Source organism: Henckelia pumila, chromosome 4, assembly GCF_033568475.1.
Source record: "Henckelia pumila isolate YLH828 chromosome 4, ASM3356847v2, whole genome shotgun sequence".
Lineage (NCBI taxonomy): Eukaryota > Viridiplantae > Streptophyta > Magnoliopsida > Lamiales > Gesneriaceae > Henckelia > Henckelia pumila.
Window position 1 is genome coordinate 156,820,101 of NC_133123.1, and position 13,134 is coordinate 156,833,234.

A 13,134-nucleotide genomic window follows, 5' to 3' on the forward strand; every position below is an offset into this window, starting at 1 on the left:
CCACCGGTTGATAATGATCCTCCTGCCAATGATGATCCAGTAAACGAGGACATTCGTCAACCAATTAATGACAACCCTTTAGGGAATTATTTTAGGTGGAACAAAGATCATCCACCTAGGTTGGTCATAGGTGACCCTTCTGCTCCTCGAAAAACACGTGGTCAAATGATTAATGAATTCTTGCATGCAGCTTTCATATCTCAGGTAGAGCCCAAGAAGATAGATGAAGCTCTATCAGATGCCAGCTGGATTGAAGCTATGCAAGAAGAGTTGAATCAATTCACCCGCAACAATGTTTGGCATCTAGTTCCTCGACCGGAAAATCAAAATGTGATTGGAACTAGATGGGTGTTTCGTAACAAGCTCGATGAACATGGCACTGTTGTGCGTAACAAAGCTCGACTTGTTGCACAAGGATTCAGACAAGAAGAAGGCATAGACTTTGAGGAATCCTTCGCGCCAGTTGCAAGACTAGAAGCAATCCGCATTTTTCTTGCCTATGCAGCTTTCAAGTACTTTAAAGTTTATCAAATGGATGTCAAGTCTGCATTCCTCAATGGTCTACTTCAAGAAGAGGTGTACGTTGAACAACCACCAGGTTTTGTCAATCCTACTCACCCTCAATATATCTATAAACTTGACAAAGCCCTCTATGGATTAAAACAAGCACCGCGTGCATGGTATGATACATTACTAAAATTTTTACTGGAACATGATTTTCAAATTGGAACGGTCGATAAGACCTTGTTTAAATTTGTAAAAGGTGATCATGTGTTACTAGTACAAATTTATGTTGATGACATTATATTTGGGTCAACTAACCCCAAGTTGTGCTCAAAGTTCTCTAAGATGATGCAGGAGAAATTTGAAATGAGCATGATGGGCGAGCTAAATTTTTTTCTTGGATTGCAAGTGAAGCAACTTGAAACTGGAATATTTATCAATCAATCCAAGTATGCCAAGGAATTGGTAAAAAAGTTTGGAATGGAACAGTGCTCAACTGTATCTACCCCCATGAGTACATCAATCAAGCTTGATAAAGATGAAGGGGGAATCCCGGTCGAGGTAACAATGTATCGAGGCCTTATTGGCTCATTGCTTTATTTGACTGTCAGTCGACCGGATATCATGTATTCAGTTTGTTTATGTGCTAGATTTCAAGCAGCACCTAAGCAATCTCATTTCATTGCCGCCAAACGAATAATTAAATATATTAAAGGAACTACTAATGTGGGTCTTTGGTATCCCAAAGATTCAAATCTTAATCTTATTGGCTATTCAGATGCAGATTATGCAGGGTGTAGAATTGATCGCAAAAGTACAAGTGGCACATGTCAATTCCTTGGAGATAGACTAATTTCGTGGTCAAGTAAGAAGCAGACATCAATTGCTACCTCAACCACCGAAGCAAAATACCTTGCTGCTAGCAGCTGTTGTGCTCAAATACTCTGGATTCAACAGCAGCTTAATGATTATGGAATCCGGTCGAGTGAAGCTCCAATCTACTGTGACAATACAAGTGCCATAGCCATCACTTACAATCCAGTGATGCACTCTAGGACAAAGCACATTGATGTCAGGCATCACTTTATCCGATATCATGTCTTAAAGAAGGAAATCATGCTGGAATACATCTCTACCGATCAGCAAGCAGCAGACATATTCACTAAGCCTTTACCGGACGCTAAGTTTTCATATTTTCGAAATATTCTTGGCTTAGTAGATCTCAGTTAGTATGCATGTTTTTAGGGGGAATGATTGCTAGTATGACGTTAATAGCTTAGCTGTTACATTGCCATAAATGTTGGCATATCATCCGCCTTTCGCTAGTTTCTGACAGGCTCCGTACTAGCAGCTTTGTGCTTTGAACCAAATGACATTAATTGGGCGCGGTGATTATACTCTTCAAACCTTTTTGAATTTCAAAAATACTTTTCATGACGTCACCCTATGGCCCATAGGTTCCTATATATACTTCTTTACACTCGTATATCAACCTTTCACCGTTGCTAAAGATTTCATATTGCATTAAAAGTTCTATCGTATTACTATCAAGCTTTTGCTTACTCTCTGCTCGAGTGCTTATCTACAGCTATCATGTCGATCCAGAAGACTTGCCTTGCAATCAACTTTGATTCCGTTATTGAGGCAAACAATGCAGGAATCACTGAGGTCTTCACCATGCTTGAAGCCTCTAGACTGAAGAAGTTTTTGGGAAGCAGCGCCATCTGCGATCTGCCTGTATTGAAGGAGTTCTTTGCAACCGCTCAAATCGAGCATGGGAATGTCAAATGCTTGATCCGGACAGAGTCCTACTCCTTCAATCAAAAGTTCTTCGCCAGCACATTTGATCTGCCCTCCAGGTCTTCCCGATGGTAACTGCTCATACTGGTTGAAGGAATTCTCAACCACTGATGCTCCGATCAAACTGCCGGCTCAGAAGACATCTCTTAAAGCTCCATTCAGGCTATTGACCAACATCGTGGCCAAGAATCTTCTTGCCAAGGCTGGATCGTACGCCAAGGTGACGATGGAGAAATTCCAATACATGGCTTGTATCGCCTCCAAAATCAACATCAACTGGTCCGACATATTGTTCACTACTTTATGTGAAATGATCAGGGGCAAAGGGCAATCCGAGGGATTTGCTCTGCAAATTTGCCACATCTTGAGCGTCCTTGGAGTAGACTTCTCCAAGACTGAGCCTCTGCATCCCACCAAATGGCTCAACAAGTCTACAATCTTCAAGTTTCTGAACAAGAAAGAGGTTGCGGTCGACACTCTGCCTTCAACAGCAAGTGTTGTTGCTGTCACTCAACCGCTTTCAACAGTTTCGGTAGCGGCCAAACCAGCCCATACCAAGAAATCTGCCAAGCGTCAACTTATCATAGAGTCTGACTCTGAAGACGAATCACGTGAGAACGTTCCACTGATTCAAGCCTTCAGCAAGTCATCTCCTTCTGTCTCCAAAGCAGCTGTGCCATCCACGCCTGCAGGCGAGAAGAAGAGGCAGCACAAGAAGTTAAAGTCCCTTTCTGGACTTGCTCCTACCGTTCCAACACCAATTCTGCCAACGGTTGAGACCATTACCACTGCTGCTACTACTGCTCCACGTCCTACTAAGGGTGTGATAATCAGGGAAGGTGCCTCATCAACTCCAAAGGTCACTCTCGCTGATCCCAAGGACAAAGGGAAATGTGTGATGATCTACTCACCTAAGGCTCAACCAGCAGCTACTGTGGAGCTCAACTTGATCATCTCTCACGTTCTCCGCACTGTCAAGCTTCACCTACAGCGCTTTGACAGATGGCATCATTCCCGTACTCATCTGACGCTTGCTCAAATATTTCCTAAGTGGAAAGCTCTTAATGTTATTGAGAAAAAGATGCTTCTTTTTGCTGACACTGAAGACATCGTGGAGGCTCTGGGAAGAAGACAGCTCATCGACTTGAAGCTTCGAGGAAGCCTGTTATCTCTGCTGATTAATGAGCGTGTCAAGAACTTCAAATCCAAGAGTCCTACCGCCGCCGATGACTTTGTGATTTTGACTGGACTACAAAATAGTCTACGTCAAATCACTCAACTACTTCAGCACTTCCAAGCTATTAACAACGTAAAGACGACAACATCCGCAGCTTGTTTACAGGCTTATGGACTGGAAGCACAGGTGATGATGAAGACTTTTCTTACCCAAGATCAGGGTGAAGAAGACGTCTCTGCTATTACTCTTTCAGATGGGATTTTGACCGATCTCATCACTGCTGACCTGTTTCAATCATCCGCTCTAAGATCGAGTGTGGCAGCATCTTCATCGGTCGACCCCGCCTCAACCGCAATCCAAGTAGTAATTCAACCGGAAGCAGCTGTGACTGCTCACTCATCTCCAGCGACGACCGCTCACACCTCTCCCAGTCGTCCACAAGATTCTTTCGAAGTGATTGAACAAGAAATTCCTGTCACCTCTGTGACAGAGGCTCCTTGTAGCAGTGAAGCAGTAGTGCCCCCAACAGAGATACCAAGCACTATTGCATCACTTGCACCTCCAGAACAGTCAGTGACTGATGCTGACCCAGCACTTCAACCGTCTCCATCTACTGAAAAGTTTGTGGAAGATCTTCTAATGGATGAACCGAGTGCTGATCCTGCTACTCCACCAACCATCTTGGCTCCAGTCGAGACTCCTACATCTCCAACTGTACCACTATTGGAAGGTCCATCAGCTAGCTCACCAGCCAGATCACCAGCACCACATCATCTCGAGTCTGGCCCGGTTTCACCAAGGAATGACACACAGATTCAAATGCTTCAGACTGATGACTCATTAATTGAAGCCATGGCCGCAGCTCTGGATCACACTTTGATAAATAGGATTCATGAGCTCATGCAAACAGTTCGATCCTTTTCACAAGACATCACAAACTCATCCTTATCGGTTGACAATTCACGCCAAACGATGATTCGGCATTTTGAGACCGTGTCTCGAGACCTTGCTCATCTGTCCAAAGAGATCACTGCCCATCATCGCACTCAAATCAAAACGCTCTCTACCGTCTCTGAACAAGTTGTCAGATCCGAAAACCGCCTTCATAGGCAGTTGAATGATCGGATGGACACTATGCAAGCTACTCTACTTGCTCAAATAGATGCAAAAATTGATACTATGCAAGCCTGCCTTGGCACTCAACTCACTGAGATCATCCTTCGACTCAACCAAGGAGATGCCAAAAAGGGGGAAGAAGAGCAACGAAGAGCAGCAGAGGCAAGAAGACGTGAGGAAGAAGCCGACAGAAGAAGAAGAGAAGGCGATAGGTCAGGAGGAGCCAGTTGGTTCAAAAGATGAACAACTTGTCTCTTCTTTACTTATCGCAGCTGTATCTCATTTTGTTTTTCTTCAGTAGGTGTAATAAGAATGCTTATTGTAATTAATGAAATTCATTCTCTCAATGAAGTTCATTTTAATGCTTTCATATTGTTTTTGGAGCACTTAAGTTTTGTCATCACCAAAAAGGGGGAAATTGTTAAATCCGACATTTTGGTGATAACAAACAACAACTCATTGTATAGGAATGTGCTGCCAATCTTTTGTATTTCAGGAATCTACTACAACTCCTACCGCAACCGTCTAAACCCTTCAAGTTATCTACCGGAAGCTTGTCAACCGCCTTTGTCTCTCGACCGGTTGCAGTCACAAGCCTATCGACTGGTTATTCAAACCAGCAGAGGATAAATCTATCTACCGGAAGAATGCCAACTGCTTATCAAGATATCTCAAGACAAATACTTGAGACAAGACGTTCATTGCAAGATCTTTCATCAAAAGCAGAACCGACGTATCAGAAGATCTGTTGACTCTTGCATCGAGATAACAGGTTGCACTAAAATGGCAAAAACGCAGAATGGCTACAGATAAAGCATTCGACCGTTTATACCAGTTTTGGACCCTGGAAGTTGTCTGCATTTAAAGAAGTGTACGATCTTCATGCAGAATCATCAATGCATTTATGAAGCATTAAATGTGCATTCAATGCAGCATCAGAACGTTCAAAATAAAGACGTTGATGATTGACCTATATAAAGGGAAGATTGCTCAAAAAGTGACAAGAAGAGAAGTAACACGAAAAATCTCAATCAACTCAATCACTTGAATACTATCAGAAGTCCTCATCTGATACACTGAAGCAATACTTGAGCACACTTACAAGATCATTCACTTGCTGCTCAAATAAACCCTCGCCTACAGTTTATATATCTGATCTTCAAGGATCATCCTAGGGTTTCCAAGCCTCTCGACCGCTCTGCAGTTTGAGAAGCTCAACCGGACTGTACTCATTATTGAAGAGACTTGAAGCTACTCTGAAAGCTTCCATCAGTCTGATAAGAACTGAGAATCTTATCTGTGTAAATCTAGGAGTTTTGGATTAGGCATTGGATAAGTCCTAAGTCTGAAGTGGGTGTATTGCAAGACGTTGTAATAACCAAAGTCTTCTAGTGAATTCCTTCCTAAGTGGAAGAAGGGGAGACGTAGAAGGATTAAGCCTTCGAACTTCCATAAATCGTGCCTTAGTCTTTACTGCTATTTATCTTACATATTGCTCATACATCGTGTCATAAACTTTGCATCACTAAAACCTCTGAACTATTTTCGCACTATTTAAGTTGTTCAAACCGTTTTAGAAGTTGAGAAAACAGATTAAGTGAACTAAACTTCACTTGATCATTTTGAAAAGAAAAAAGAAAAGTTTCAGAGTGTATTCACCCCCCTCTACCCTCTGAACCGATCCCAACACATCCTATCAAATTTTAAATTTTAAAACGAAAGTTAATATATTTAAGTACATAAAAAAAATATTGATAACATCCAATCAAATATAGAGTTGAAATTTTGTATATTATCATATATAACATTTATATATATGTTCACGATACGCAGACACAAAAATTAACTAAAATAAAAATTAATTATAATATTTGATCAAATTTCAAATTGTGAACCGAAATTCAAAACATTATTATAGATAAAATTTATGTATATTTTTATGTATATATGGATATACAGAAATTAAGTGAAATTAAAAATAAAGATAATATTAAATGAAATTTAAAATTTATGGTTTTATTATCAATGTGTTGTGACTAATTAGATTTTGCACAATAGATTTTAGGTTGATGTTATTTTCTATCGTATTTGGAAGTTTGCTATAATATTTCGAGATGTTATTTTTTATGAACAAAAATTTTAATTTTAGTTTGTAATTAATTTATAAAGATTTATTTTTGTAAGTACCCGATCCTAATTACTCAGTTATTTGACAAGATTTATTGTTAATTATTTTAAAATGTTAAATTAAAATAATTAAGTCAGATAATATAATTGTGTTTTAAAATATATTAATAAATATCGAAATATAAACGATATTAAAATACATATTTAGTTTTATAATAAAGATGAGAAAAAATAACCGGATCAACTTTTAAACCAAAATAAATAAAAGAGAACAAACAATCCATGTATATAGTTATGTTAAAATCTATACTATTAATAAAGCAAGACAAGTGAATATTAACTGCTTTTTTGGTGAAGTCTTTTTTCTTAATTTTAAACCTACTCTTTCATACATTAACTCCTAAACATATTTGATTTTGTAGAGATACTTAATTTCTCAAATTTTATATAAAAAATTATCTTACTAAATCTTATATCATATTTATTTTTGTACAATATGATAATTAAATTAACATTTTGAAAAAAAATGTATAAATATATTATGTTTCACACTGTAATAGTTTGGTAGTAAAAAAAAATAAATCCATGATGTATATATACGCCGTTTTGTTGCTTGAAAAATTTATTTGAGCATAGATCTGGAATCCATTCGACGAGGGCTATCTCTCACTACCCATTTTCCTGGGTTTTAAGCTCGTACTGACAAACCCCATTCCGGCAGCCGTCGCCCAGCCGCCGTCCTTGCCGTCGCCGACCTTCGTTCAGCCTTAGGTCGAGGTTGTTTAGTCGTTTGGAGCTTCTTTTCATAGCCTGGAAGGTATGGTTCGAAATTAGGGTTTCGAATTTGGGGATTTTTGATTAATTCGAAATTATATGATTGATATGTGTTTATTTGGTGTTTGTAGTTGCTATTTTCCAATGGATTTTTCGAATTAATGGAATTAAATAAATTTTGAATTATTTACTACGGCTGGTTCCTTTTTCAGTTATGTATGGGCGAAGAATTGATGGGTTTTTCTGGGATTCAAAAGAAAATTCGTTCTAGTCAAGAAAAAGAGGAAATTGTTGTCTTTTGTTCTGGAATTGTTGTTGTATGAGATTTTGGCATTCACTTTTGAATAGTTGAGATGTTTATAATCCGAATATAGACATCTATTTAGTTTTTAGGAGTTTCAGTTTGTTTTTTGGAAGGGGGAAATTCCAATTTTGCAAGATATATAAGTAAATTTTGCTTGTTTTCTATATGGAATAATATTTCCAGTAATATACATGCGAATTTCTTAAGACTTAGTTTGAATTTTCCAGATTCAAATATCTAGGATTTTCTGAATTTTTAGAGTGAATTGATTCAGAATTGGATTGTTAAATGCTCTAGAAATTATATATTTTAGTTCCGGGATTCATTGGTAATTTCATGGAATTTCAGATTATTAATCTAAGAATTTTCGAATTTATGTAGTTAAATAAATTGGTATTTAGGTATCTAATGCATTTGAATTGTTTGATACTAATTTCAGAATATTCCATTTTATATATTGACACTATTGACTAGTTAGGTTTTTGATAATGAATTTTATTATGATGTTATTTTGTATGGTATTTGGAAGTTTGATATGGTACTCGACCGGTCTGGCTTAGGTAGTTGCTGGCTTTGAGAGTGAAGCCATATCTTCAGACACGGTCTGTTGAGTTGTGAACGGTCCGCTGAGTCGTGGACCAGCTTGAGCATATGATGTAAGAGTTTGATATCGATCAGATGACTCCTGAAATCTTGATATTTTACACGTGTTCATTCATTGCATTCATGCATGACATCATGGTATTTCTATGTTATATATCGTGGTTTCTTGATGTCTCGTACTTGGTGTTCTGACCTCTGAGAGGGGGCTGTCGTGTCTTTTGTGTGTGGACATGGCCGGTAGCACTAAGGGTGCAAACGAACCGAATCGAGACGAATAATGGTAAAATTTTAAGGCTCGAATTCGGTTCCATAAGAGTATATTCGAGTTCGAGTTCGATTCGAAGCTCGATAATTTCAAATATTTTGGCTCGATCTAGGCTCAAAATAAAGTTCAAAAAAGTTCGAAATATTGCTCGAATTTTATGGTTCGAAAAGATCAAAATGTTCGAAAAAGTTCGAAATGTATATATATTTATGTGTTATTTACACTCCAAAAATTGTTAATCACACTCCATTTTATATTTTTATTATTTTGTTTGACAAAAGTGCCCTTACATATGAATTTCTTTATATACATATTATTGATTGATTGACCTTCCAAACTTAAACTTTCTCATATTAACTATTATAATTTTTATTTATTTTATAAATTTTTAACTATACGTTTAATTAAATAAAATAATAATAAATCTACACTTTAAGTTTAATTTATAATATATTTTTATTTAGATCTCGACTTTATTGAAAATATATAAAGTTTTCATTAAATAAAATCAGACGTAAAATATTAAATAAATTTACATTTATTACTAAATTTAGTTATCTTATTTTGATTCTTAATTTTTAAATACATGTTATTTTATTTCTATTCATTATTTTTTCTGCAGAATTGAATAAGAAATCAAATAAAGTTCAAAATGAAAATAGTTTTAATTAGATTATTTTTTTAAAAGATCAATTATCTTGATTTACTTATATTATTAACTTAATTTTATTTGTTTGCAGTAAATTCACCTAATTTCATTTCATTGATAGTCAAATCAAGTAATATACATAACCATGTAATTATATCATACACACTTAGGACAATATTACAAAATCATTACAAACTTAAAAAAAATAAAAATATATGTCATGATCGGATCCTAACTGATATTTCACTGAATCAAAAAAAAACTAATAGAGTATAACTATTATATTTATATATTATAATTATAATAATATGATATTTTTTATGTCGTAAAATAATTTTATTAAAAAATAATTAACTTTTAAGTATATATTATATATGGAAGTTGTATTTTATATTCAGCTAATATATCTATTAAATAAGAAAGTATGTAAAATTTAAATAGATCAATTGGCTTTACAAAATCAGGAAGAACACGTAGGGATATAAATGTCAATTTCTAAAATAAATAGGTGAAATGGAGTGTGATTAACATATTTTGGAGTGTAAATAACATTTTTCATATTTATTATATAATTATATTATATTAATTAAATATTAAGGCTCACGAACTATTGAACATAATAATTTTGGCTCGAGCTTGGCTCAAAAAAGTTCGAACATGTTCGAATTCGGCTCGAGTTCGATAAGCTCGAATACGAATCAAATATCTATCGAGCGGGCTTGTAAAGCTCACGAACCGACTCGGTTCGTTTCAACCCCTACTTTGGTTGGTCAAGAGGAAGCATTAGGAAGTATGAGAGCTTTTTGAGAGTAAGCCCAATATTTACTAGGTGCTGTATCGTGTCATTGTCACCCAGGTAGTATATGCATATAGAGTTTGAGATTATACATTTACCGAGGAATATCTCAAGTAGTTGTTTGTTGTGTTTAGAGTATTTTGAGGACTTTATTATGTTTTTATCGAGCATTGTCGGCTCTATTATATTTATGGTTTGTGTATATTGTGATTGTGCTTGGCCGAACTTGTTTATATTTGTTATGTTGCTGCTAATATTATTGAGTTATTTTGAGTATTTAAATTATTTAGGTATGTCCTACTTACGGGAAGGTTATGCCGAAATTTTATAGGCCCAAACGAAAATTTCACTTTTCCGTTGTTTATCTCTTAACTCTGATTGTATGTTAATTAATCTTGATTAAGGTAATGGGGCCTCACAGATTTTGTTGGACCGAAATAACCCATTTTAATTCTGTCCGGTCTTTTCGGTTTCCATCAAAAAAATCGGTCGGTTGACGAAAGTCATTTTGTAAGTTACCCCAGAAAACCTACGAATAGGAAAACACAGAACAATAAAAAAATCTCAGACAATCGATTCAGAAATATGTAAATATATATTATATGACCCCCTAGCTTAGTAGGCCTTGACTTCATCTTATTGGGCTTAATTGTCCCCTAAATTGTGTATATAATGCATGCAGAACTCGGCGGTATTTGATTGAAGAAATGTAGGTATGCTTTCAAAAGTCGAAGTTAGGAGTTTGAGCGAACTATAACGACAAAGTTGATAATCGTGGAATTGAACACATATTCAGCTATGCTCTCAGGTATCTGTCTTTGTACTCATCATGAAATAGAATGTGTGTAATTCACTGTGTGCGCGTTTCAAAAGAAGGCGGTGTTAATCAGCTGAATATGTATGTAATGGTCATCAATTTTCGTGCTATTGGTTTGCTTAACGGTTGGTCTTCTCGGATGTGTTTTTGTGATTGTTTATATTCTATCTTTTCCAGGTCTAAGAGTGGGAAATCATCTTCAACCAAGTGTTTTTACCAAGCCGATATGTTCAGGTATTCCAGGACCAGAATATTTGTGTCATTGTTAAATTACCCAGTGTACAACGTTCGAAGAATATAATTTCTCATATGATGTTTGCTGCGTATTTCATGTCCTTCCATTTTCATCCCTTCATATCATAGTATGAGTAAATTAGAGTCTTTTATTGTATTTTGATTTGATTTGGGAATAATGCTCTGTTAAGTGAGACAAAGCTGGTGCAAGAGGAATATACTTAATAAGTAATTTCTTGTGAATTGTGTGTGTGTGTGTGTTCCCTATTTGTGTGGAAAGTAATGAGCCATCAGATCATCAAATTAATTACCGGTTTCAAAGGGAAAGAAATGAATTTCATAAATGGGATCTTTCCAAAGATGAAAATGACACGCTCGACGAACCACTCAACAATAGTTTCGCTTGCTGATAAAGCATACAAAGAAGACGGACCTCTAGTTAAAATGTGTGGAATCACATCAGCTAGAGATGCTGCCAAAGCAGCAGAAGCTGGCGCAAATTTTATTGGGATGATTATTTGGCCCAACTCGAAACGCTCCATCTCACTTTCTATTGCAAAAGAGATTTCAAAAGTGGCTCGAGAACATGGAGCTGTACCTGTTGGGGTGTTTGTAGATGATGATGCAGAAACGATACTAAGAGCTTCTGATGAAGCAGACCTTGGATATGTTCAGGTCAGTGCTTTCCTCCGTTATTATCTGTATTTTTAACTCGTTCTACCTGTTATTTAGCATCTAATGCTATCTGCAGCTTCATGGAAATGGTTCACGGAATAATTTTCATATTGTGGCGAGAGAGAGTAAAGTAATTTATGTTCTGCATGCGAATGAGGATGGCGATCTTCTGAATTTTATAACCGATGAAGAGTGTTCTCTTGTTGATTGGGTTCTTGTGGATAGTGCTAAAGGTGGAAGGTATTAAAATATATTCGTGTACATTGTTAGCCTCACTATCCTCCCCCCACCTCCCCCCACCTCCCCCCCAAGTTATTTGTATATGGCCTAATTTTCTTTGCTATGAATTGAAGAGGTGGTATTATTTCTTTCAAAATGTTTGTGCTCATGTTCAAAGTTGAATTTTGAGTTGCCTTCTTGCAATTCAACGATCATATACCCCATTTTAGTATGTAATTTCATTGTGCCTAGTTGTTGATGAATTCCTGTATTTTTTACAACGTTTGGGACCGAGTTATGCAGCCATGGCTTAGAATTATCTTTGCATGTTTGCAGTGGTAAAGGGTTTAATTGGTCAAAATTTAAGCTTCCACCGATTACAAGCAAAAAAGGATGGTTCCTTGCTGGAGGAGTCAACCCTAAGAATGTATGTGAAGCTCTTTCTATACTTAGACCACATGGAATTGATGTAAGTAGTGCCATTTGTGGTCCAGATGGCATACAGAAAGATGAACTTCAAATGCTGTCATTCATGAAAGCAGTTAATTCAGTGCCTTATTCACTGATGGATGTCCAAAATTGATTATCCATCTTCTATACATTTGAGATATGCACTTTTAAGGTAAATTTAGTACAGTGTTGTTAATGACGAACACAAAATAGCATATGGAACATGAACAAATGAATACAAGATCTGAAGTGTCTTCAGAAAGAAACATGCTTGGAGAAACTATGCCAATAATTTTTTGATGGATGGGTTTTATTTTTTTTTACCCTTTTGAAGAAACATGCTTGGAGAAACTATGCCAATAATTTTTTGATGGATGGGTTTTATTTTTTTTACCCTTTTGAGTTAGTCTCCTGGAGCACGACTTGCATTTATGTGAAGCATATTAACTTTCTGACTCGTTTCGGAAATTATTATTATTATGAGTTATTTAAGTGTTAAAAACAGTTCGCAAAATTTCAGTGCACATGTATATATCATTATATATATGTAGAGTTTTGATTACCACGCACCTTAGGGTGCGTGGGGTTCCACTTGCACTTGTGCCCAAAACAAATTTGATTGCC

The 13,134-nt window shown here is 36.4% G+C and overlaps 1 protein-coding gene across 5 annotated transcripts; it reads left to right on the forward strand.

Annotated features, from left to right (window-relative positions):
* Nucleotides 1-7,335: 7,335 nt before the first annotated feature.
* On the forward strand, nucleotides 7,336-12,873 carry LOC140865031 (N-(5'-phosphoribosyl)anthranilate isomerase 1, chloroplastic-like). Of its 5 annotated transcripts, none has more exons than XM_073269520.1 (7): nucleotides 7,337-7,541; nucleotides 8,363-8,458; nucleotides 10,798-10,923; nucleotides 11,110-11,166; nucleotides 11,447-11,841; nucleotides 11,918-12,081; nucleotides 12,397-12,873. In XM_073269520.1, exons 3-7 carry the CDS (start codon nucleotides 10,914-10,916, stop codon nucleotides 12,641-12,643), a joined length of 873 nt encoding a protein of 290 aa, XP_073125621.1. In that variant the 5' UTR covers nucleotides 7,337-7,541; nucleotides 8,363-8,458; nucleotides 10,798-10,913; the 3' UTR covers nucleotides 12,644-12,873. The 5 variants fall into 5 exon arrangements, with proteins under 5 accessions (XP_073125626.1, XP_073125621.1, XP_073125624.1 ...); XM_073269523.1 differs by having other exon boundaries at nucleotides 8,367-8,458; XM_073269525.1 differs by lacking the exon at nucleotides 8,363-8,458 and having other exon boundaries at nucleotides 7,336-7,541; nucleotides 11,582-11,841.
* Nucleotides 12,874-13,134: the final 261 nt, after the last annotated feature.

Coding starts and splice junctions, on each gene's coding strand:
- LOC140865031 (XM_073269520.1), top strand. Junction 11,167..11,446: donor TACCAAGCCGATATGTTCAG/GTATTCCAGGAC, acceptor TTGTGTGGAAAG/TAATGAGCCATCAGATCATC. Junction 11,842..11,917: donor CAGACCTTGGATATGTTCAG/GTCAGTGCTTTC, acceptor TGCTATCTGCAG/CTTCATGGAAATGGTTCACG.